Genomic DNA, 24,650 nt, shown 5'->3' on the forward strand with positions numbered 1-24,650 from the left:
CCTATTTCCAAATAAAGTCACATTCACAGGTGCTGGGAGTTAGGATTGTAACATCTTTCGGAAGGACACAATTCAACCCACAGCAGAGGTCAAGTTAACACTATTGGTTGTAGTGTGGGTGGATCTTGAACCCAGATTTGCAGACCTCAGCGTCTCTGCTCCCCACACTGGCCTCTTCCCTTCTATATCACTCAGTGGCAGTAACTCCTTAGCTTTGGAGTATCTGACATTCGTTATTCCCCACAGATTATTTAAAAGTCTGTGGAAATGTCTGTCAGGCTACAGATCCTTGAAGTTCAGATAGAGTCAGCATGCATTTATTTTGGAGGCTTGATTTTTATTTTTTTATTTTATTTTCTTAAAGATTGTATTTATTTATTTGTCAGAGAGAGAGAGAGAGCACGCAAGCAAGGGGAATGGCAGGCAGAGGGAGAAATGGCTTCCCTCTGAGCAAGGAAACCCACACGGAACTTGATCCCAGGACCCTGGGATCATGACCTGAGCCAAAGGCAGACGCTTAACCAACTGAGGCACTCAGGCATCCCTGGAGGCTTGATTTTTAAAATCAAATATTAGACCAGGGCACCTGGGTGGCTCAGTTGGTTAAAGCCTCTGCCTTCGGCTCAGGTCATGATCCCAGGGTCCTGGGATCGAGCCCCACATCGGACTCTCTGCTCCACAGGGAGCCTGCTTCCCTCTCTCTCTCTCTGCCTGCCTTGCTGCCTAGTTGTGATTTCTCTCTGTCAAATAAATAAAATATTTAAAAAAAAATCAAATATTAGACCAAATTTAATCAGGGCTCAAAATTTCCTGAAGACAGTGCCTGCATATCTGATGCCCGGGCTGGGTCCGTCTTTCTTGGACTACCAGTCTGGGCCCTGTAACGCCCTGTGGTAATTTCTGACCCATCCCAGCAGTGATCGGGCAGAGCAAGTCTGATTCAAGCACAAGATGTTTTTCTTTCAAACCAGGAATGTGGCTTCAAAATGAGCTTTTCCTGCTCTGTGTCCATCTAATCCCAAAGTGAGACTGAAAATGCCCTTCTATAATTTTTTTTTTTAAGAGTCCTACATTATATGGCACTCGTTCCTTTTTTCTTGATGGTCAAACAAACTTTAGTCACATCAAAAAGGACACTTTCCAGGCAGAGCTCTCTTGTTTTCAACTAGTACAAAATAAAAATTGTAGGAAAAGAAAGCCATTGTGTACCCCTGCTTTAAAGCAGCTCAGCCAATACCTTTCTCGTGCCCTCCAGTCATTTATCTTTCTTCTTGGCTTAGATGGGAGATTGGGAGAAGTAAAGTTGAGTTCAAGTAACAGGGAGTTTAGGGAAAGCTAAAGGAAAGTTTTCAGGTCCTCTGTAGTCATTCAGCAGTAGGAGGGTAAGTGGGATTTCCAAAGAAGAAGCGTACCCTCCATCCAGATGCTCTCTGTATTCTTATTTTACATTCACCTGCCTTATATCTAGTCCTTTTTTCTTTCTTTTTTTTTTAAAGATTTTATTTCTTTGACAGAGATCACAAGTAGGCAGAGAGGCAGGCAGAGAGAGAGAGGAAGGGAAGCAGTCTCCCCGCTGAGTGGAGAGCCCGATGCGGGGCTCGATCCTCTGACCCTGAGATCATGACCTGAGCCGAAGGCAGAGGCTTTAACCCACTGAGCCACCCAGACACCCCTCTAGTCCTTTTTTCAAAGTGGGTTGGCAGTTGTCACCCTCCCACACTCACAGAAACAAGCCAAAAAAACCAAAAAAAAAAACCAAAAAAAAAAAACCCTTCTGGTCATTTTGATGCTTCCCTGAGTAGCCATTTGGGAATATCTTTCTTTAGCTGCTATTATACTTTTAATTTCTCGAGCAAGCTGCCCTTGGAAACAAGGGACAATTACTAAAGATAGAATTTCGCCAGTGCCACGGGGGCATGTCTTTGATTTCTATGCCCCTGAGTGGGCTGATTGAAACTTCTTTGGCTGTTCCCATGATCAGCATAGGTGGCCAGTTGCATCTCTAAACTCAGTTAACAGTGATAATTCTGTCCGGGACTGGTGGATATTGCCGTTAGGATTCTATTCTACCCCCCCTTTTAGTTTATCACCACTACCTAGACCATTTGCTAAGTTTTATGGATGGTGTTCAAGTTTGTCACATAGATAGAATTTTTTGTATTAGAGTTCTTTCAGATTTTCACATCTGTCCTGTGAAACCACTATTCTAAAACAATGGTCTCATAAAATCTCTGTGAATCCTACTGGAAGTGTAAGAATGGAAATAAGGAAATCATGGAATCAACAGATGTTGAAACAGGATCACATTCCAAGAAGGGGAGTTATCCCATTTTTGTCAATTTTTCTTGTATTTGACCCAAACTAATCAAAGTGGAGTCTGAACTTTTGAAATCTGGTTTATAGTCAGACAAGAAGAATAAAGATTCTAAAGATAATAGTGGAGGTATGATGTCTAATGATTATGCTAATATAATAGGTAATGCTTGTCATCCATTATAAAGAAAAGTTTTCAGGGAAATGCTTCTGATGGCACCAGGTAAAGATTCCAACTTTCATTTTAGAGCTTGGCCATCTGTACTTGCTTAACTCCAGCCCCTACTAAGGGCCAGTCCATAAAGTCCATCTCTCTAAAAAGCAGAATAGAGAAATGGTCTTTATATACTATATAAACTTTATAATATACAATATATAATAACAAGGGTCATGCACCTGTGTATCTTTTGGTAGCTAAGACCAGACCTTAGCGCCATTGTGATTCTTTCCTCCCCTAGTTCCTGTAAACACGGGTTTATTTGTATGGGAGACACAGGATCTCGCTCATGCCACAGTGCTCACTCAGCTTCTCTCAATGAGTTTTGTTTACCATCTAGGTGAGTCGTTATGGCATAATTACAGTTCTAACATGATACGCTATTTGTTGAAAACCATCAATTTTTTTGTAGAAGAGAGAAACTACAGTTCAAAATCAGTGAGCGGAGCGAATCAGTGCCACGATTAACTGATATTAACAGACACCCTGAAGATTTCAAATGCCTGCTTTCCATTTCCAGGAAGCAGCCAGGAAGAAAAATGCCTAGCAGGGGTTAAACCCCGGTGCCTGCACAGCAGCCTATTTCTGTCAACACTCCGTTCAGGAAATAAACATTTATGCTTTCTGAAATGAAAGTGTATTTTTGAAGACTAGCCGTCAGATATTTTTTGCCCTTCACACGTTCAAATGCTTAGCCTTTTCTGTAAGTTGACTGCAACGTGCATCAGTTTGCCAGGCTAAAAAAGAAAAGAAAAGTGCTTGACAAGTGCCCATGGCACCACTGTCCTCCGAAGTTTCTAGTGAAAGGAGGCCAGAGTGTTGGCACAGAACATACTTTCTTCAAGCCTGTTACTTCAGGGGTACCTGGCCCTTGAGAAGCTTTTCAATCCTTCCAAATGATGTTATTCCCGACTGTCATCTGGTTTATTTGGAGCACACAGGGTCGCAGATAAACGCGCTATTTAACTGCAGGTCAAGGGAGAGAGTCATTCTGCTCGCAAAACGCCCGAGATACAGTAAATGGCGCTGACTCCAGGACGGAGATGGAGAGAGATCAGACTTGTCAGCGATAGGTGTGGAATGGGCCATGGTTGGAGAGGGAAAAAAAAAAAATGTGCCGTGGTATCGGTGTATTTTAAAAAAGCTGTAATATGGCTGAACATTTAAAACTATAACCTGTCAAACACCAAAGATTAAGATCCCGGGATGTACAAACATGACGTTCCAACGACACAGCGGCGACGCGTATTTTATTTCACTGGGGAGAAAGGTTTCTCTGCAAAGGTAGCAAAATGGGATCGGGGATGAGGGCCTCTCATTTGTAGCCCTATAGCCATAAAACCCCACTCAATGCCGGGCACAGTGCATGCAAGTAGTCCTCGTTTGGATACAAGCACGTGTGCACCAGCGAGCCATCGCGTTTTTTAGAGAATTCCTTAAACTCGGTTTATTTAGATCTTGGCCATTTAGGATTTTATACTTTGCTCAGGTCCACTGGTCAAAATATTATCTTCTCCATGTTGTTCTGTGTGGCAGCTGTCCTAAAGGGCAGGCAAAAGAAGTTTGTGGTATTCCAGTGTTAGCTCTGTGATGCATCCCGCCTCCTTCATCACCAGGGGAGCAGAACAGTCTCCTCACCAGGCTGTGTCCCCGTCACCCAGGCATCTGGGCAGATGGCTCTTTGTGCCAGCTTCCAGACTCCCAAGGTATGGTAGGAAAGGGTTAAAAGTGTTGCAGGTCAGCTTTTTCTAGAGCACGAAGAGATAAAAGTCCAGACTTTTATTTACATTCTGGAAAGCAGGGATGGTCCCTTTTCCTATCATTTTGCAAAATTACACTTCTTTTAATCAGCTGAAAGAGATGTGAGGCTATCAAGCAAAGCAAACTTCTCAAACCTTTTGTGCTGTACCCATCTCCCCATCCTCGCTGACCAAAGGGAAAAAAAAAAAGAGAGAGAGAGAGAGATACAGTCTTTTTTATTTTTTAACCTTTTTCCTTTTATTTCCTTAAGAAGTGAAAGAAAAAAAGTTAGGTTTCTAGGAAGGATTCACACACACACACAGCCATCAACAGAGTGCAGACAAACTGCAGGACCAACCTAAAAAAAAAAAAATGAAATTTTATTGTTTTTGCTTAATTAAACCCCAAAGAAATGTGTGAAACCTTGTTATGGCTGAAAATTGCGAATTTGTAAATCACAGGGACAAAAGGGCCCCTGTGCAACTTTCAAGTTTCCGTGCACGTAACTGTCGATAGCGTGCCTTCTCCATCATCAGCACTAAATTCACATTGATGCCTCTTTTCTTCTCCGTATTGATCCTTCCATGAGAACGTAGATTTGTATCTGTTAATTAATGCGTCCTGAAACAGCGTTTGTATTAATCAGGCAGATAAGAAAAATTGGATGCCTGCGTCCTCTTGACAACCGTAAAAGTGCTAGGCCTGATAAAATCGTGGACGGACCTCAATAAAAAAGTTCCTCCTTCCACTCAATAAACTAATCATCCTGCTTTTAATTATTCGGCAGAAAGATGTGTGGAGATTGGAGAATGTGTAAATCTATTTACTAACAGCGGTGTCTGGGAGGGTGTCACAGGAAGGGGCTGCAGGCTCCGCGCTCTGTCCATCTGCTGCGGCCGAGAGAACGGCTGCTCGGAAGCATGAAAAGGAACAAGCACACGAAGGCAAGGGGAAAATACTCCTCCTTTTTGGCTCATAACTTTCTAAGACGATCATTTATTTCTTCATCTATTTCATTTGCAGAACAAACCCCGACCCTTCCCTTTGCTTGAGTTAGGTATCTTTGGATGTGTGTCGCATCTTTTATCTTGGGGGGGTGGCGGGGGTGGCCAGGGGATGGGATAGAAAAAGGAGCAATACTGGTTTGTTTGCTGCGAGTGTAACATCCTCAAGATCGAAAGCAAATGGAGCCTAACCCAGTCAGACTGGGTCGTTATTTTTCTCTTTGGACTCTCTGTTGGAAATGTGACCCCATGTTTTATCTCTAATTCTAATAGGAAACTTATGTAACCCCACAATGGGATGACCAGAAAGAGAAAAGGAGGGGGGAAAAAAAAAGAAAGAAAGATTGACACCGCCAATTCAGAAGATCTGTCATGTAATGTGTAAATGGCTTGATAGACAATGAAAGAGATGCTTTTTACGCGCGTGTGAAGACCCGCCTTTAATAAAAGCCGGACTAATCCCTCTTGATGATTTTATTAAACACTTCAGTTAATGGTGCCAAGTGGCAAACCACTAGTTTTCACCAACAGGGCAGGAAATCGTTTCCTTGTCCTCATTGTGCAGTAGTTTCTAATATCAGATGGGATGTGAACAATTGGGCAGGAATAAAAACGAGACAAAAGCAGTGACCATAATAAGCAGGAGCCCAAGAAGACTGGGCAGCAGTGGATAGTTACGATGTGGGTAGTAGGATCTAGAGAAGAAGTAAAAATAGATTTTATAAGTTGCATTATTAAAATTTTCTCCCTCTATGGAATTATTGGTGGTAGGATCTTAAATCATGGTACTGTTGTCCTCAATAACCATAGGGGTGTTTGCTCACCCCTTGGAATCCCTGGGCATTACCTTTGAAATGAAAGTGAAGATTTAAGAAACATTCATTTTTTAGGACTCCTGGGGGAACTATGTGGCTGATCATTAGGTATCTTCACTAAGACTTCCATTTAGAATCTAGATCTAGTCCCTCTGAGGTATAAATAAATATTTTTACTCCTAACTAGGTTTGATTATACTATTTCCTCTTTCCCTATTGAACCGCATTTCCTTTTTTTTTTTTTTTTTTTTTGGCATGTTTTCTTAAGCTCGGAAGGAACTTTTTTATATGTGTTACGTGCGAATTCAGACCAGATTGTTAGTGAAGAATTTCAGGACTCATCCGGATATTTCAGATAAAAATAACATTCAATATAGCTACGTTTATTGAATGCATAGCATTAGTATTTTGCTGGGTGTTACTTTGTGTGTCCCCCAAATAAGAATTGAGGTGTGAGTCAACTGTCTGGCCCACAGTGAAAGAGCCAGAGGCTCAGTGGGGCCAATATTTAATCTGAGGATCTGGATCTGCCTATATCCCACCCATGGAACTGCATTGCTACCATATTTAACTCTTTAAATTACTGGATGTTAATCAGAAGAACAAACTGTGGCTTTTTGATTTGGTGAAGAGGCCAGGCCACTCAGTATTCTTTCCTCTTTTATACCAATAAACACCATTTGGAGAGGAATTCCTGTGGTATATTAGTGGGTACAAAATATCCAGCTAAGAAGGCTCTTTTGGGTGTATGGATAGTCATCCTTCACTGAGACTCTTGACTGTTACAGAGATGTGTTTGCAAATTGCACTCTGTAGGGTGAGGCTACACTGTTCGTTTTCTGTTATTTGGGAGCTCTGTTTTTTTGTTTTTGTTTTTTTTTTAATTTTCCTGTTGTTTATCAATAGTAGTTTTTAGAGATGAAGTGGATGAAAATCTGACTTCCTGAAAGACATTTATAAAAACTGTAGCCAGACATCAATTATATCTAAAGACTACATACTCTTTTCTTCTGAAATGAAAGAAACAAACCCTACTTTTCTATTCAACTACCTCAACTGTGTCTATAAAACATAGGAAAAATAAGGCACCAACAAGTTGAACTGGTTTGTGACTTTTACTTTGCCATTCGCACAATGATCAGGGGAAAATTTAAGAGCATCTCATTTAAGCTCAGCATAATTTTGAGCACTGATGCAGAAACCGACTACCATATGAAACTAATGTTGCATTATGAAATTATGGCTTTAAAGTAACTTGATCTGCCCATCTTCCCATGCAGGCTTCTCCACGCTGTCCCTGGCGGACCAGATGAGCCTTCTGCAGAGTGCTTGGATGGAAATTTTGATCCTTGGTGTCGTATACCGATCTCTTTCGTTTGAGGACGAACTTGTCTATGCAGATGATTATATAATGGATGAAGACCAGTCCAAGTTAGCAGGCCTTCTTGACCTAAATAATGCTATCCTGCAGCTGGTAAAGAAATACAAGAGCATGAAGCTGGAGAAGGAAGAATTTGTCACCCTCAAAGCCATAGCTCTTGCTAATTCAGGTTGGCATACTAACATGGTCGTTGTTGCATTTTTTAATATTTCAGTGCTACCCTTCCCTCAACTTCTTCTTCAGGGATTTGCTAAACCCACTTGTAAGTTTTGTAGGAGACAGCAAAATTATAGTCATTACGGCTTTCTAGTGAAAAGTTAGAAATAGGAAAAGTCCACTTGCATTATTTTTATTATATTTGCTTATTGAAAGCGGTGAAACTTTTAGCAGCCTGTGCATTTCCTAACGTGCAGGATAAATGGGAGCTCTTAAGACAGCGTTATCTCCATTGTCTTGTAGGTACAGGTGAAAATAAGGGTGCACCGTGGGTATGTGGAAAGCATTTTCCCCTTCATAAATGAACATTTTGCAATGGGAAAAACATACATAGTGTTGTTTTTATTTTGGTTATCAAAGAATACTCTTGTTTTCTTGTATTCTGGAATTCTGTAGAAGGCAACTCTGCTGGAGTATTTCTCTGAAAGGTACCACCTCTGCAGTGAGGGTGCAGAATTATGGGAATAAACAGTCTTTATATTTGAACGGAAATGTACTAAAATAGCAACTTCTGATAAGTAAAAATCGTTGCTGCTTTGTTGTTTTTCCCTTTGTGCCTCTACTACCGCTTTATTGTGGTCTTAAGTCGCTTTTAGCATTTGCATATAGTTTGGGATAGATCCCTCCTTAATGACGTGCCGATCTTTAGATACCTGCGTGTCAATAACGCACTCTGATGCTGTGTACCATTGACAGTCACACCGTGCCCCTCCATCTGCTTTTGTTTTGACCCTATCTTTGAACTTTATCTTGGTTGCTGGCCAGTAGTTTTCCCTTTAATTACAAGAAGGAAACTGTCAATAAAATCTGTTAAATGGGATGCAATGAGTGGCTTGAATGGGCGGACGGCTATTTGTTCAAATTCTGCAGTATTCAAGGTATTGACAGTTTGTTTTCTGGGGCCATATGTGACGATCAATCTCAGGCTGGGCTCAGCCGCGCTGAAAAATGAAAAACCAGATTGCTTTTGCTTACTTGTGGATGACGACTTTGTGATTTGGCGCGGTCCTAGTGAGATGAGACCCTTCTGCCCAAATTGCCCCCATGAGAGCCGGGGACGCGTGACCGTTTTTAGAAATAATTTTTAATTGATTTTGTAATTAACAGTTCATCTACAATATTGATGCGTGCATCCTTGGACTGATAGGAGGGAAATTGTTTTCAACAATGAAGTTGTACTTTCCTATTTGTCTTCATAATGGAGTTTAGCATTGCATACTTTTAATTGCTGAGCACACCGTTCACCCACCGTGTCCTCCTCCCCTGTGAAACTGTAATCTAGGATTCCTTATGACAAGTGGCAGTGTTAATGCAGACATCTCACATACCCCTTCTCTGGCTCTCTAGAAGACCAGCATGGGAGATGGGAGAGAAATTTCCTGAGAATTTGTTAGTTTGCAAGGACTTCACATTATATCATCTCTCATCATCAGATGAAAAATTCTGTAGCAGTGGTTTGGGGAAGAATTTCTGTTTGGTAGTTGTATAGTGATTCTAATTGAAAACATGTACTTGGCCAATTATATTTAAAACCCAGCAAGCATGTTTTATATCTTTTATATTACATAATGCCTTTTAAAATTATTAACTAATTTTGAGTGCTGAGCAGTGCTAAAACTTGATGGAGATTGCTAAAATCTTATTATTTTAGGTGTTAGATATATACTTTATGGCTATTGTAATTTAGAGTACCTGAATTAATTAGTAGCAGCCTTTCTGTCTGTTGTGTAGAAGTATAATCATTAGTGTTTTGATATGTAAATATTTGAATCCCAGGCACTCCGCTGTTGGAAGGAGGAAGTGACCTACTTTAGAGCAATGACTGGTGATTAAAAAGTCTTTAAAGAACTAGTTAGTTTGCTTTTCTGGTTTAAAGCCAGAACTAGTTAACTGGCCCTCTCGTTTTTCTCTTATACTGGTGGTGAGTAACTTTAATTTCTTTCAGGAAATTTCTCCGTGTCAAAAAGTTACTGTGCAAGTGCTTGCAACTTTTTTTAGCTCCTCAAAAACCAAGAAAATTTAATTGAATCAGAGTCCATAATAACGGAGAAAACAATAAGGATTATATTGATGTCTAAACTGTGCCAGTTCTCTTGAGCTGTATAAATATGACCCTTCTCTCATGCATCCAACCCCAAACCCCACCATGTTAGCATGGGATAAACCACTCGGAAAATCTTTTTTTTTTTTTATACCGTCAATATGATGCTATTTTATTCCATTTTTTGACCATTACTTGGATGACAGCAATGAAGTTGTAGATTCATTCTTGCTTAGGTCCAGGGACTCTTAAACTGCTTAAAAATACATGAGAATGAAAAATGTTTTCAAAGATACCCTAAAAAGCTCATGGTTTTTCTTTCAGTATTTAGAGATCTCAGAATTTGTGGGAAAAAAAATCTATTTTAGTGTTATTTTTGTAGATATCTTAGCATTCCCTGTATGACTGTAGGTGTTAAGAAGCAATGTCTCATTAATCTAAATTTCAGCTTGTTTTGAACATCTGTCTTTATCCAATAATTATTAATATTGTGTTTATGCTCAGGAAACAGGGAATCGTCTTCTCAGTAATAGCTGTCATATATTTTTATACCTCTGTTTCTGGTATATGTAAACTCAGGAATACTTACAACAGCAGGAACACCACTGGAAATACTTTCCCTATCTTGAAGGATATGGGGAAAAACAACAAGAACAAACCCAATATATTTTGAATAATACTGTTATTCTCACATTCAAATATTTGGTATTTTGTCTCAATTATTTTAGAAGGTAAGAAACTCACAGGCTCACTTAAACTATATACTTTCTTAATTTTGCACACTAACTACCTCCTAGGCAATTGTTGGCCTCCCTGATCTGTCTCTGTGCCATTGAATTTAAAAAGGAAAATCTACATCACAATGTTAACATTGTAATTGTTAGGCCCCTTCATCTCATCCAAACACCAAGAAGTTAGACTCAGTCTCTAGAATTCTTCCCATTTGGGGAGTTTTACGATTCTGTAATTAATTTTATGTCTTTATTGGAAAATTTAGTGAAATATTACTACATGCGTTTTGGGTAAGATTGTTTCATGGGATTCTCTTGTCTCAGTTTGGGTTTATTGATTCTTTTTTTTTTTTTTTAAAGATTTTTTTAATTTATTTATTTGACAGAGAGAGAGATCACAAGTAGACACAAGTAGATAGAGAGGCAGGCAGAGAGAGAGAGAGAGAGGGAAGCAGGCTGCCTGCTGAGCAGAGAGCCCGACGCGGGACTCGATCCCAGGACCCCGAGATCATGACCTGAGCCGAAGGCAGCGGCTTAACCCACTGAGCCACCCAGGCGCCCCGGGTTTATTGATTCTTAACGCTTAAGAATTTGTTTGAAGTTATTATGCTGGTCCCAAGGAAGTAGACTCGTTTTTATATATGGAAGACTAAAGCAGTTTAAGAGTGAGAATTGCTTTTAGTCCGGTCATTCTCTTTGGCTCACAAGGCCCTCAAGCTTCACAGCTGCCACTCCTCCCAAATGGTGTCACCAGCCCTGCCCCCACCCTGGAGCCCTGTGAGCCCAACCCATTCGAGACTAAAGGGCATCTACTGCTTAAAGCTGCCTTTTCTCTTTTATTCCTACACCATGCTTCTAGAATTCTACACCATGCAGCTTGGTAGGAAGCTGCGAGTAATATTTTGCTCATCAGTTTCAAATCATAAGTAATTAGAACCACATCCTGACAGTATTTTGTTCTTGAGAACAAATGTTTGATGTGTAGAATTGTGATATAATTTCAAGGGAGAGAAAGCTTCTGATTACTGTAGGAGACTGGGATGAGGGCCATCTTTAGTCCTGTAAGTTTGGCCTCATGTTTTTGAGTCTTTTTTCATTCTCTCTCCCTCGGGGTAGCCTTTTTAGATATTTTTTTCTTAATAAGTCCCCAATGAAATATTAATATCATGAAAATGTTACGGATCTGTTTGTGTACTGTACAGATACACATTTTACCTAAAAAGAGAGATCTGCCCCTACTTTCCAATTCCAAATTCCACTTCCTTTAAGAATGTATGCTTTAATCACATAACTGTTTTCTCATCTGTAACATGAGGCAGGTGAATTATATAATGTCTCATATCACTAAGTGGCCTAAAATTTTTATGTCCGTGACTTTTAAGTGAGGGCAGTGAGTTTGATCGTACATTTTGTATGTGGTTATGTGTGTATTAATGCTAAATTTATAATATAGAAATATTAGCCTTCTCATGGATCTGAAAAATTAGTATAAAAGTGAAAAACCTCTTTAGCCCCTTCATATCTCTTGAGCCATCAAACACAATTTTATTGAAATTTTGACTAAATTTGCTGATTTTGATATTCTAGACAGAGTTTTAGATACTGATCAAGCAATTATCCTTTTTTAAGAATCTTTCTGTAGATGTTCTTTTCTTTTCTTTTCTTTTCTTTTCTTTTCTTTTCTTTTTAGCTTTTGCTAGGGAATCTCATTTGATTTCCACAATATGCCTGTGAGATGGACATGGCCAATAAGAATTTTTGCAGGTAGCTGAAGTAAGCTGATGAAGGTGTGTGGCCACTATGAGGCAGAGGGTTGGACCCTCTGATCCTCACTGTCAGTAAGCTGTTTCTATTCCGCAAATAAGTAGATTGGCAATTTTACATCTGCCAACCAAAATTAGTACTCTTAATTTAGTTTAGAATTTTGCACTCACTTTATCTTGCTGTCTCCTTGGAGTTCCAGTAGTATAAAACTACTCTTAAAAGTGGCGAAAAAAGATCTGGAGACAAAATGTTTACTACTTTGGTAGGATTTAATAAGAAATAAGTATGGGCAGGTCTTTTGCAGCAGGTAGATATTTATATATTTAACTTTTACCCAGACCAAACCGTAATTAATACTCTCTGGGAAATCAAAATTATAATTTTTCCATCTCCTACTTTTCTTTGGTTTTTGCTCAAATCTGCCATCACTGTGTGGATTATTTTAATTTTCCTTAAGATGATATAATTGAGTTGAAATGGGTGGTGGTTTTATTTAATGTAACCCTTGAATTTCGTAAATGTGATGATATATAAAATTTTTATGTAAAAGGTAAAGGTAGGTTTTCAAATGATTCTTATCATGTTCAATGATCGCTATGCCTTGACATAGTGTAAGAAATATTTGCCTCAAGTGTCTCTGTGCTTTCAACTGGGTAAAAAGCACATAAATACTCTGCAATTGGTTTACTTCTAGGGAATGACATAATATAACATTATTTTCATTTATAGATCTTAAGATAATGACTAATCCCTTACAGAAAGGTCATTAGCATGGTACAAATCATTTATGATACTATGGAAGATTGAAATATTTACCACCTAAGTTGCTATCAACATTCACTTATTTTTTTAAGATTAACTTATTCTTTTATTTGAGAGAGAGAGAGAGAGTGTGCACCCATGAGCGGCAGTGGGGGTGGGCAAAGACTGAGGAGAAGGAGGAAGCAGACTCCCTGCTGAGCAGGGAACCTGACAGGGTGGTGGTGGGGCTTGATTTCAGGACCCTGAGACCAAGACCTGAGCCAAAATCAAGAGTTGGGTGCTCAACCGACTGAGCCACTTAGGCGCCCCTCAACATTCACTTATTGAGTATAATTGTCTTTATCACTTCAAGTAGAAGGAGTTAGAAAGCTCCCGGATAAGTGTTAGTATTGGAGGGAGAGAGAAGACTTGAGTACTTGTAGAGAAATAAAAAAGAGTCTCTTAGGGAATTCCGATTATGCAAGGGTACAGAATAATGGTAACAATAACTTGAGATTTATGAGAGGGAATCCAGGAGGAAAGATACTATGGGCTATGGATCTGTGGTTCAACACCTAATATAAATACAGTACGGGAACGATTTGTGGGTCTGGTATAAACTTCGAGATCTGGCTTTATAGCCAGAGCTAGAAACGAAGAAAATAGTATATCTCAGTGGGTACCTATAAAATCATTCTGTTCTCGCCATGGTTAAGCACATAATAAGAATTGTTATCACTGTTTCCAACATTAGAAGTATAACTTTTCTGCATTAGGAAAGACCTAAGAAGTCTTTTGATCCAACCTCCTAGTTGGTACGTAAAGAGCTTCCTTGGCACTTTGCCAAGTGTTTCTACCACCTTGCTCAGAATTCTGCCCAATTCAGTGCTTTCTAGAAGGGACCATTCCATTGGAAGTTTCTTACTTCCGCTCTCTCTCTGTCTCTGCCTCTCACCATTTTAATATGAAATAAAACAAATTTTGAAAGAAAGACCCACACAAACCTCCCTCAAATGTATAACTTAATAAGTGTATTAGTTTTCTGTGGCTGCTCTTACCAATTGCCACAACTTGGTCACTTGAAACAATATATACTTATTCTGGAGGTCAGAAGTCCATAAGCGTTTTTTACAAGGCTGAAGACTAGATATAGACTGGGCAGATATAGATATAGATATATCAGATATAGATATAGACTGGGCAGTGGTCCTTCTGGAGGCTCTAAGGGAGGACATGTGTCTTTGACTTTTCCAGCTTCTAGAGTGACGTTCCTTGCATTGCTTGAGCTATAGTACGTCCTCCATCTTCCAAGGCAGCAGCTTAGCACCATGCATTGCCTTCTTCTTCCTTTACCTCTCTTCCAAAGACACTGTTGGCTTCATCGAAGACCCTCCCGGATAATGTAGGATAATCTCGCATAGCAGATCCTGACTCACACTTGCAAAGTGTGCTTTGCCATAGAAGTAACATTTGGAGCCATTTTTGCAGTCTGCCACAATGGCCATATGAGCAAAGGTGGGAAATAAAAATTTGTGAGATATTGTAGAAACCCCTCCATGTGTCTTGTCCCAATCTCACCGTCCTCCTTTGCCCCCCAAAGTAACCACTAGCCTGTTGTGGTTTTTATCCCTTCCTTATGTTTTGCTATGTCTTTATCACCAAATGTGTATCCTAGGACATGAGAGTTTAGTTTAGTCTTGCCCATCCCCCCCCCAAAAAAAACTTAATGGAGTATTTAACTCTCCTTTAATCTAAAAGTTGATTTTTCACTTTCATTTTCTTACAATTTCTCTGTTGAAGAGGGGCATTTGACCTGCAGAGTTCCCCCCACCCTGGACGTTACAGACTGCGTGCTCTCGGAGCGGTTCATCATGCCTCTCTGCCCTTTGCATCTCATGCGAATGGACAGCTGGATGCAGAGACTTAGTCAGTCTCAGGTTCAATGCCTGTGACACCTGTAGGTGGTGTGCTGTTCATGGGGAGGCTCACATGTCCGGTTGTCTCTGTGTTCTATGAGCAGCTGTTGATGCTTACTACCTAAATCCATTCATCGCTGGGGGTCGCAAAATAATGATCTGTGACTTTTGTTATCTCTTTTTTACATTCAGTCATTGGAATATTTACATAAAGTGATGCTTTCGCTCATCTCTTGTTGATGACTGATGATGGAGTTTATATAGGAGCTGATTCTTTCCTTTCATTTGCCAGTTTTCAAAATAAAGAATTGATGTTAGCTTTTTAAAATGTCATTATAATCAAATGCATTCAAACATATCTGGTGAGTTTTTTTTTTTTTTTTTCTTTCTCTCTTCTTAGAGAGAAAGAGCTCAAGCAGGGGGTGCAGGGGGAGGTTTTTCTTTATCTCTTTCTTTCTTCTTAGAAAGAGCTCAGCGTGGGGTGCAGGGGAAGGTGGAGAGTGAGAGAGAGAATCTTAAGCAGGCTCCATGCCCAGCGCAGAGCCTGATACGGGTCTTGATCTCAATCCTGAGATCATGACCTGAGCTGAAATCAAGAGTCAGACGCTGGGCTGACAGAACCACCCAGGCATCCCTATTCAGTGGGTTTCAATCAATTGCAGTTATAATCCTTTAGGAAGCTAGAATTGTTCCATTTTGGGTCTTTGGGGGTCTCTTTAGTTTGGCTTCTGGAATCTTTCTGAATAATTAGTAGTTGTAGATAGTGTCCTTTCTATGTAGTATAAGATGTTCCATACTTACCTTAAATATTTCCTGGCCGAAGCCTGGAATCTAATGATAAGCTGGTGCTAGGTTGCTCATTGCTCAGGATTGCACTCCTAGCTTGGCCCTCCTTCCTAGACTTTCTCAGTGGACTGAGCTAGGAAAACCCACAATCCTGATTCTGTGTGTTTGTGTGTGTGTGTGTGTGTGTGTATGTGTGTGTGCGCGTGTCTTGGGGATACCTTGTACTTAGTTTTGTTTGTGAGTGTTGTCTATAGGTTTTTAGTTTGGCCATCTAGTTCTGTTTTTTTATGTGCATATTTGGAAAGATTAAAATATCTTGCCACCTCCACTGCCGTCTTCCAAGAAAGTTTATGATTGGCACCATTTTTTGAAATTTAGGGTCAGCAGTTAATGACCATCAAGAGCTAGTTTGCATTACAGTCAACCGACATTCCTCAGTACCCAGCCAATTGGAGCCAGGAGAATCGCTCGGTTAGACTCCTCATATATTGCATATAGAAATTTTGAGATCAAATTATCTTTTAGAAAATAGACTTTTGCTCACTTCTCTGTATTTCCCGTTATGTTGTGCTTCTTTCCTTCAGTGATTGGAGAGTCCCATCGGCTCACCCCTTATTATCGCTATTCATGTAGGCAATTTACAAACACTAAAGAAATCAACACTTGGGTTCCTCTGAGCGTTGGTTTATATTATATACTAGACTTGACTCTGAATATGCTTTGTCTATTTTTAATATTCAGTTCCACCCTCAAAATCAGATTTGGCACCATTGAGAAAGTATTGCCGAGAATGAGCTGCAAGTCCTAAAGACAGTTCCCAAATACTATTTGGATGTTCTGGAGTAGCTATGCCCATCCATGCCCACAATTGTTAAAATTTTTACCATGGAGAAAGGCATTTTTTTTTTTCAGGTAAACTACAAAAATTCTGAGTCTCACCAAATTTACAAAAGTAGATATGAGGATATTTGCTCTCTTCCCAAAGTAAATGATCTTAACTAGACATGTTCCTTTAGGATTCCACTTCACAGAATAAAATATTGGAATTGAATGAAGGAGTTCTATTTTATTATTAAGTGTTGAAATTTAATATGTGGATGACAATACATGCTTCCCGTGAACACTGGTTATCTTTTGAAATCTGAATTCTTTTAGAATAGCAGTCTGGTTTTTAGTTCACAATGCTGGCTTGACCATAGAAGCACCTAGATTTTTAAAAATATGGATGATGCCTAGGATCTAGCTAAAATTTTCTGATTGATAGGTCTGGGCTTGGGCCCAAACATCTTTGTTTTTAACCATTCACCCAGTGTTTTTTTTTTTTTTTAAGATTTTATTTATTTATTTGACAGAGGGAGAGATCATAAGCAGGCAGAGAGGCAGGCAGAGAGAGGAAGAAGCAGGCTCCCTGCTGAGCAGAGAGCCCGATGTGGGGTTCGATCCAAGGACCCTGGGATCATGGCCTGAGCTGAAGGCAGAGGCTTCAACCCACTGAGCCACCCAGGTGCCCCACACCCAGTGTTTTTAATGTATAGGCTCACTGTGTCTACTTAGTTCATAAGCCTCTGAGTCCCATGATTAAGTTTCACTGGTTTTCATTAGCACAAATACTGGGACCATTTCCTTTAAAACACAAAGTTAAAAAGAAACCAGCTCCAACAACCAAAACTAAATAATTACATAAATTAATGCCAGTTCTAGTGAGCCTAGCATAAATGTATACATATAGACCAAAGAGCCAAACAGCTATTAAAGCCAAAGAGCCAGAACTTGAACTAGGATCCCTAATGGAGATTAATATTTTCTTCAGCAGTCTGCCAGCTGAATCATGGTCTAATTAAATAGTTCAGATTTAGTGAGTTTGCATTTAAAGTATTAGCAGATCTGAGAATGGGTAAAGCTAAAATGAGTTAGAATCTTTTCTGTAAATGGGAAGTTAAATTAGCATAGTAATTTGATTAAATCATTTTTAAATCTCTCAAGCTAAATCACAGCCTTTAAAGAATAGTTTGAAGTCTTAATTGCTGTTTGTGAGCGTATCTCTCTGCTATTTGTTCTCGCCTCATTTCCTGTGACATCCTATAATATATCTCCTGCCGGGCCAGAGTAGTGGGGAAGGCAAGGCTTGGAGTTAGGGCTGAGGTGACTCTGCAGCTCACTTCAGGCATTTAAAGATCTGCATCGGGAGGAGGGACATTTATTCTGTATCATTCCAGTGTTTAGAGCCAGGACCAAAGGACGGGAGTTGTAGGCAGATTTGGAAAAAATCTGAAGAAGACATTTGTAAGGATTAGTTCGGTCCTTGTGAAATAGAATGTTCTACATACATCTGGAAATGTCTTCATTAAGAATGTAGAGAAGATTCTTTTTTTTTTAAGATTTTATTTATATGTATTTATTTGATAGAAAAAGAGAGATCACAGGTATGTAGGGAGGCAGGCAGAGAGAGAGGGGGAAGGAGACTCCCCGCTGAGCAGAGAGCCCAATGTGGGGCTCGATCCCAGGACCCTGAGATCATGACCTGAGCTGAAGGCAGAGGCTTAACCCACTGAGCCACCCAGGAGCCCCAGAAATGTAGAGCAGATTCTTGATGTAGATGGAAGGTTGAATAAGATGGACTCAGATCATTTTAACTTTTGGGGGGGGGTAAGCAAGGGAAATGCCACATGCAGTGGTATGCATTCTAGCAGCATATTTGGATACAAAGAAACCCGAGTTAGGCCCAACTCTGACCCTCCGGGTGGCACGTGACTTACAGCAGCTGGGAGAAGGGAGGGGAGACAGTGTTCACAAAGTGCTTATCACAAAGAAATAGAAGCCTCACCCCAAACAGGTACTTAATACGTGGTTTATTTATTATATTTATTTTGCTTCTTTTGGGGGGCAGTCTGGTGGGAAGATAGTTATTTTGTTTTCATATTGTCTGTAAAGATGCAATTCTCTTCTCCCTACCCATTTATTCCCATTTTCACTCTGAGCGCTTTGAGTCTGGGTCAGTCCCCCTTATCTCCCTTTCCTCATGTGCAAAGTCAGTTTTTTGTGTCCTGGGACATTCACCATTCGTGTGAGTCCGGGCTCACCATCTTCCCTTCAGATAGCATTTCAGAAGAAAAATAGAAAAAAAAAAAATTCAGTGCACACTGTGATTTCCATGACAGTTTTTCCCTCACTCAATTGCCCGCTGATAGACATCTTTGGAAATGATGCGTGCTTGTTGCTGAGAAGACACATAGGGAGTGGATGGGATTGTCATGCCAAAAGGAGCCAGAGTGGAGGGAAGCCCGGGCAGGATCAATCCACAGGGACAGGCTAGCTTGTGTGTTGGGAGATGATCTGAGTTCCACACCAGGGACACTATCAACCACACTATCAACCTTAACGACCTGGAAGAACTCCTCCTCTCGGCTCACTAGCAGGAGTTGAGTCTTGAGCGATAAAAGCTCCCAAGCCACTGTATTTCTCTTTTCAAGAAACGTGTCATTAACCCCCTCATGTAAACAGTGGTCAGTTTATTAACGATGTGGTGAAACGATTTCAAAATGACAATGTAAGAGAAAAAAACAAGAAAATACAAACAAGTTTTTAAATATGGTCCTGATTATAGCTGTTAGCCTTTTAATTACATCACCGTGATTTTTTTTATCATATGTTTAGTCACTTGATTTTTAATTACATTTCCTTTTTTTTCATACATGTGACCTGATACTTGAATTATATGAAACATTAGGCTAACTACATATATCTTACAGCTCTGCATTCTCAGAGAACAAGAATTATTAAACATGAGGAATCCCCCCAAAGACTCCATTATGTGTAATTAACAGATAAACTGTCATCAGAATCAATAAAACGTGCTAAATGATTCAAACTTGTATATAATTAAGTGTCTGTTTTAGAGCTAGAGCAGTAACTTTTCTTTTTCCCCCACATCTCACATTTCTCAAAAGAATAATTGTGGCAACCCTGTTAACCCTTTCCTTGCTTGATTGAATTAGATTTTTAAATGAGTCACTTAAGGGCAAAGTTCACCTTCACAAATGTGAAAGATATTTCAGAACTCATTAATCTAAAGACTTCATTTGTTTTTCAGTAGCAGCACACTGTGTAAGGATGCTTTAATGAACTGTTACCAGTACACTGAAAATCTTGAAAGGATAAGCAGTTGTTGTGATTTCTGTGTAGCCCACATCTGAATGTAGTGTTAAATTCCGTGTATTTATATTGAGTTCTTAAAACCTGGGTCATTTCCTTTTTTTTTTTTTTTTCTCCTTTTGGGAAATACGGGCTTTTTGAGGGCAAGATCATAATTTTAGACAATGTTTTTCCTCCATAGCACTTAGAATAATACTTTTAATAGATGACCTTTGATAATTGTTGAATGGGTGAAAAAATATATGAATGAGATAATGAATAAAGTTACCAAGATTGTCATCTGTTAAAGGCAACTCTTCTCTGATCACTCCATCTTAGGAGGAAAGAAAACCTGCACTTTAAAATAATGCATTTTTTGCTAGTAATTTCTGTGTTTTAAATCCATATTAGAAATCATCTCCTGTAGGGAAATTTAGGGAAAAAAAAATCAAGATTTTTGGAAATGGAAAGTGTTCAGAGCAGATCACAGCTTAGAGCCTTGGGAAGTTCAAGTATAGCATGTTAACTTCCCCCACATCAGTTTTGGTTGTTAGTGACCTGATTCCGTGTTTTGCTTTGTCGCCCAGACTCCATGCACATAGAAGATGGGGAGGCCGTCCAGAAACTTCAGGACGTCTTACATGAGGCGCTGCAGGATTACGAGGCCGGCCAGCACATGGAAGACCCGCGCCGGGCGGGCAAGATGCTGATGACGCTGCCGCTGCTGAGGCAGACCTCCACCAAGGCCGTGCAGCACTTCTACAACATCAAACTGGAAGGCAAAGTCCCCATGCACAAACTTTTTTTGGAAATGCTAGAGGCCAAGGTCTGACTAAAAGCTTCCTGGGCCTTCTTGTCCTGCACGCCGAAAAAGGGAAAATCAACCCCAGAGTGATGTCGAAGAAACATAGAGTTTAGTTACCAACATCAAAAATCAACGGACTGCACTGATCATTTAGCAGCAAGACTATGAAGCAGCTTTCAGATTCCTCCACATCTTCCCGATGAGTTTCTCTGGCCCTTTCCTCACCTTCCTTCTCCCTTCCTTCCCTCCTAATTTTTTTTTCCCTCCCTTATTTGTCTTCTTCCTCATTTCTCAGCTTCTTTCATTACCGGTTCCCTTTCTCCTTCATTTCCTTCCTTCCTTCTGTCTTGCCTTCCTCCTCCTCCTCCTCACCTACTTCTCTTTCCCCATCCTTCCCCTCTCTCCTAAATTGAAAATATCTCTAGTTGTAAGGAAATTATCCTTCTTCCTTCCTCCCTCCCTCCGTCCCTCCCTCTCTCCTTCCCTTCCTTCCTTCCTTCTGCTGCTGAACTTTTAAAAGAGGTCTCTAACCGAAGAGAGATAAAAGCCAGCCCTGCCAAAGGATGGAGATCCATAATATGGATACCAGTGAGCTTGTTGTGAACCATAACGTCCCCAATGACTAAGGAATCAAAGAGAGAGAACCATCGTACCTAAAAGTACAGTGCAACACAGACACATTGACTGAGTGCAGTATTAGGTTTCACGGGAGCAGCCTCTAATTAGACAACTTAAGCAACGTGGCATCGGCTGCTTCTTATCATTGCTTTTCCATCTAGATCAGTTACAGCCATTTGATTCCTTAATTGTTTTTTCAAGTCTTCCAGGTATTTGTTAGTTTAGCTACTATGTAACTTTTTCAGGGAATAGTTTAAGCTTTATTCATTCATGCAATACTAAAGAGAAATAAGAATACTGCAATTTTGTGCTGGCTTTGAACAATTATGAACAATAATGAAGGACAAATGAATCCTGAAGGAAGATTTTTAAAAATGTTTTGTTTCTTCTTACAAATGGAGATTTTTTTGTACCAGCTTTACCACTTTTCAGCCATTTATTAATATGGGAATTTAACTTACTCAAGCAATAGTTGAAGGGAAGGTGCATATTATCACGGATGCAATTTATGTTGTGTGCCAGTCTGGTCCCAAGCATCAGTTTCTTACACGAGCTCCAGTTTCCCTAAATGTTCACTGACACAAAGGATTAGATTACACCTGCCGTGGCTCCGGTGGTCACGTGTAGAAAGCACTGCACACGGAGTACAGATCCGTAGAATGATCAGGAGTGCACCTCTCTACCTGGGAGGTCCAGTTGCCATAGGATTTCTAGCTGCCGTGGTGGTTAGGAACGAGATACTGCCTGTTTGCAGAGTTACAGACCTTGTCTCGGAAGGAGCTGTGAGCCAGTATTCATTTAAGAGGCAATAAGGCAAATGCCAGAATTTGGGAAAACAAAAAAACAAAAAATAAAACCCAAAACCGTCAAAGACAGCAGATGCCTGACCAAATTCTAAAACGTAATCTTTATGAGTTGATTCATTTAGGACTGTTTGTTTAAATTATTCTGCAGTTTTTACCAAGAGCTAAGCCAATATGTGTGCTTTTTCAACCAGTATTGTCACAGCAAGAAAGTCAGTCAGGTTCCAGACTGTTAAGAGGTGTAATCTAATGAAGAAATCAATTAGACGCCCCCGAAATCTACAGTCACGGAATAACCAATAAACAGTAACCTCCACCAAATGCTATACCAATGGACCAGTGTTAGTAGCTGCTCCCTGTACTATGTGAACAGTCTTATTCTATGTACACAGATGTAATTAAAATTGTAATCCTAACAAACAAAAGAGATGTAGTTCAGCTTTTCAATGTTTCATGTTTGCTGTGCTTTTCTGAATTTTATGTTGCATTCAAAGACTGTTGTCTTGTTCTTCTTGTGGTGTTTGGATTCTTGTGGTGTGTGCTTTTAGACACAGGGTAGAATTAGAGACAATATTGGATGTACAATTCCTCAGGAGACTACAGTAGTATATTCTATTCCTTACCAGTAATAAGGTTCTTCCTAATAATAATTAAGAGATTGAAACTCCAAACAAGTACTCATTATGAACAGAAACACATCAAAATCATAATAATATTTTCAAAACAAGGAATAATTTCTCTAATGGTTTATTATAGAATACCAATGTATAGCTTAGAAATAAAACTTTGAATATTTCAAGAATATAGATAAGTCTAATTTTTAAATGCTGTATATATGGCTTTCACTCAATCATCTCTCAGATGTTGTTATTAACTAGCTCTGTGTTGTTGCAAAACTTTTTGGTGCGGACACGTTTCCAAAACTATTGCTACTTTGTGTGCTTTAAACAAAATACCTTGGGTTGATGTTTCATCAGCCCCGTGCTAGGAATACTGTGTATCTATCATTAGCTATATGGGACTATATCGTAGATTGTGGTTTCTCAGTAGAGAAGTGGCTGTAGTGTGATTCTAGATAAATCATCATTAGCAATTCATTCAGATGGTCAATAACTTGAAATTTATAGCTGTGATAGGAGTTCAGAAATTGGCACATCCCTTAAAAAAAAATTAACAACAGAAAATACAACTCCTGGGAACAAAAGGTGCTGATTCTATAAGATTATTTATATATGTAAGTATTTAAAAAGATTATTTTCCAGAAAGTTTGTGCAGGGTTTAAGTTGCTACTATTCAACCACACTATATATAAGTAAAAATATATACAATATATCCATTGTTTTCACTGTATCACATTAAAGTACTTGGGCTTCAGAACTCAGAGCCAACCAACTGAAAACACGAGATGGAGATGCGAGACAAGAATCGAGTACCAATTTTAGTTTTCAGTTTAAGTGACTCTCGGCGTTACCGGGTACACGAATCTCACAAATAGGAAACACGACTTAAAACGTAGATTTAAAAGAACTGCACGGGCTTTAGGGCAAAATGCTCATCTTAAACCTCGCTCGAGGTAAGTTTTTTCAAGTTTCGAGCAAGACCATTTACTTAATGTGAAGTTTTGGAAAGTTATAAAAGTGTATGTTTTCGCCATATGATTTAAATTTTTATTTTGCTTCTTTTAGGTTTGTTCTTATTTAAAGCAATAGGATTGTGTGACTACCTGTAGTTACACTTGTGTTTCAATCAGATCAGATTGTTGTATTTATTCCACTATTTTGCATTTAAATGATAACATAAAAGATATGAAATATTTAAAACTGCTATTTTTCTTATAGGAGAGAAAATGGGTGTTGGTGATTGTATTTTAATTATTTAAGCGTCTCTGTTTACCTGCCTAGGAAAACATTTTATGGCAGTCTTATGTGCAAAGATCGTAAAAGGACAAAAAATTTAAACTGCTTATCATAATCCAGGAGTTGCATTATAGCCAGTAGTAAAAAGAATAATAATAATAATAAAACCATGTCTATAGCTGTAGATGGGCTTCACATCTGTAAAGCAATCAATTGTATATTTTTGTGATGTGTACCATACTGTGTGCTCCAGCAAATGTCCATTTGTGTAAATGTATTTATTTTATATTGTATATATTGTTAAATGCAAAAAGGAGATATGATTCTGTAACTCCAATCAGTTCAGATGTGTAACTCAAATTATTATGCCTTTCAGGATGATGGTAGAGCAATATTAAACAAGCTTCCACTTTTGATTGCTCGTTCGTATCGTGTTTCTTTTTGTTCCCCACGAAAGAACCAAACCAATAAACACTGCCCTTTGTTGCTTCCATTCAAAGAGTGTACCTATTCCCTAAAAATAAAGTAGGAGTTTAAATAAGAGCTATATAAAGGCTTGTCAGAATGAATTCTAGGGTGCCAAGAGACATTTTGCATATTTAAGAGTATGCAAAGTGTCTCGTGGCACATTAGAATTCATTCTGACAAGCCTTTATATAGCTCTTATTTAATCTGAAAGCATCTCCACATCATCCTGCATTACTCAAAATCATCGCCTCGATGTCAATGTCATAACAGAAAACTTTCCCCTATTTTAAGATCATATTAAAAC

General features: G+C 39.3%; 1 protein-coding gene across 2 annotated transcripts in view; it reads left to right on the top strand.

Moving 5' to 3' along the window:
* The window catches only part of ESRRG (estrogen related receptor gamma), a 233,623-nt gene extending 209,329 nt beyond the window's left edge, over positions 1-24,294 (top strand). For both annotated transcript variants that reach the window (XM_045983511.1, XM_045983512.1), the window contains exons 6-7: positions 7,370-7,639; positions 20,384-24,294. In XM_045983511.1, coding sequence (XP_045839467.1) covers positions 7,370-7,639; positions 20,384-20,628 — 515 coding nt within the window. In that variant the 3' untranslated portion in view covers positions 20,629-24,294. The remainder of the gene's footprint in view (positions 1-7,369; positions 7,640-20,383) is intronic.
* Positions 24,295-24,650: the final 356 nt, after the last annotated feature.

Source organism: Meles meles, chromosome 17 (assembly GCF_922984935.1).
Source record: "Meles meles chromosome 17, mMelMel3.1 paternal haplotype, whole genome shotgun sequence".
Classification (NCBI taxonomy): domain Eukaryota; kingdom Metazoa; phylum Chordata; class Mammalia; order Carnivora; family Mustelidae; genus Meles; species Meles meles.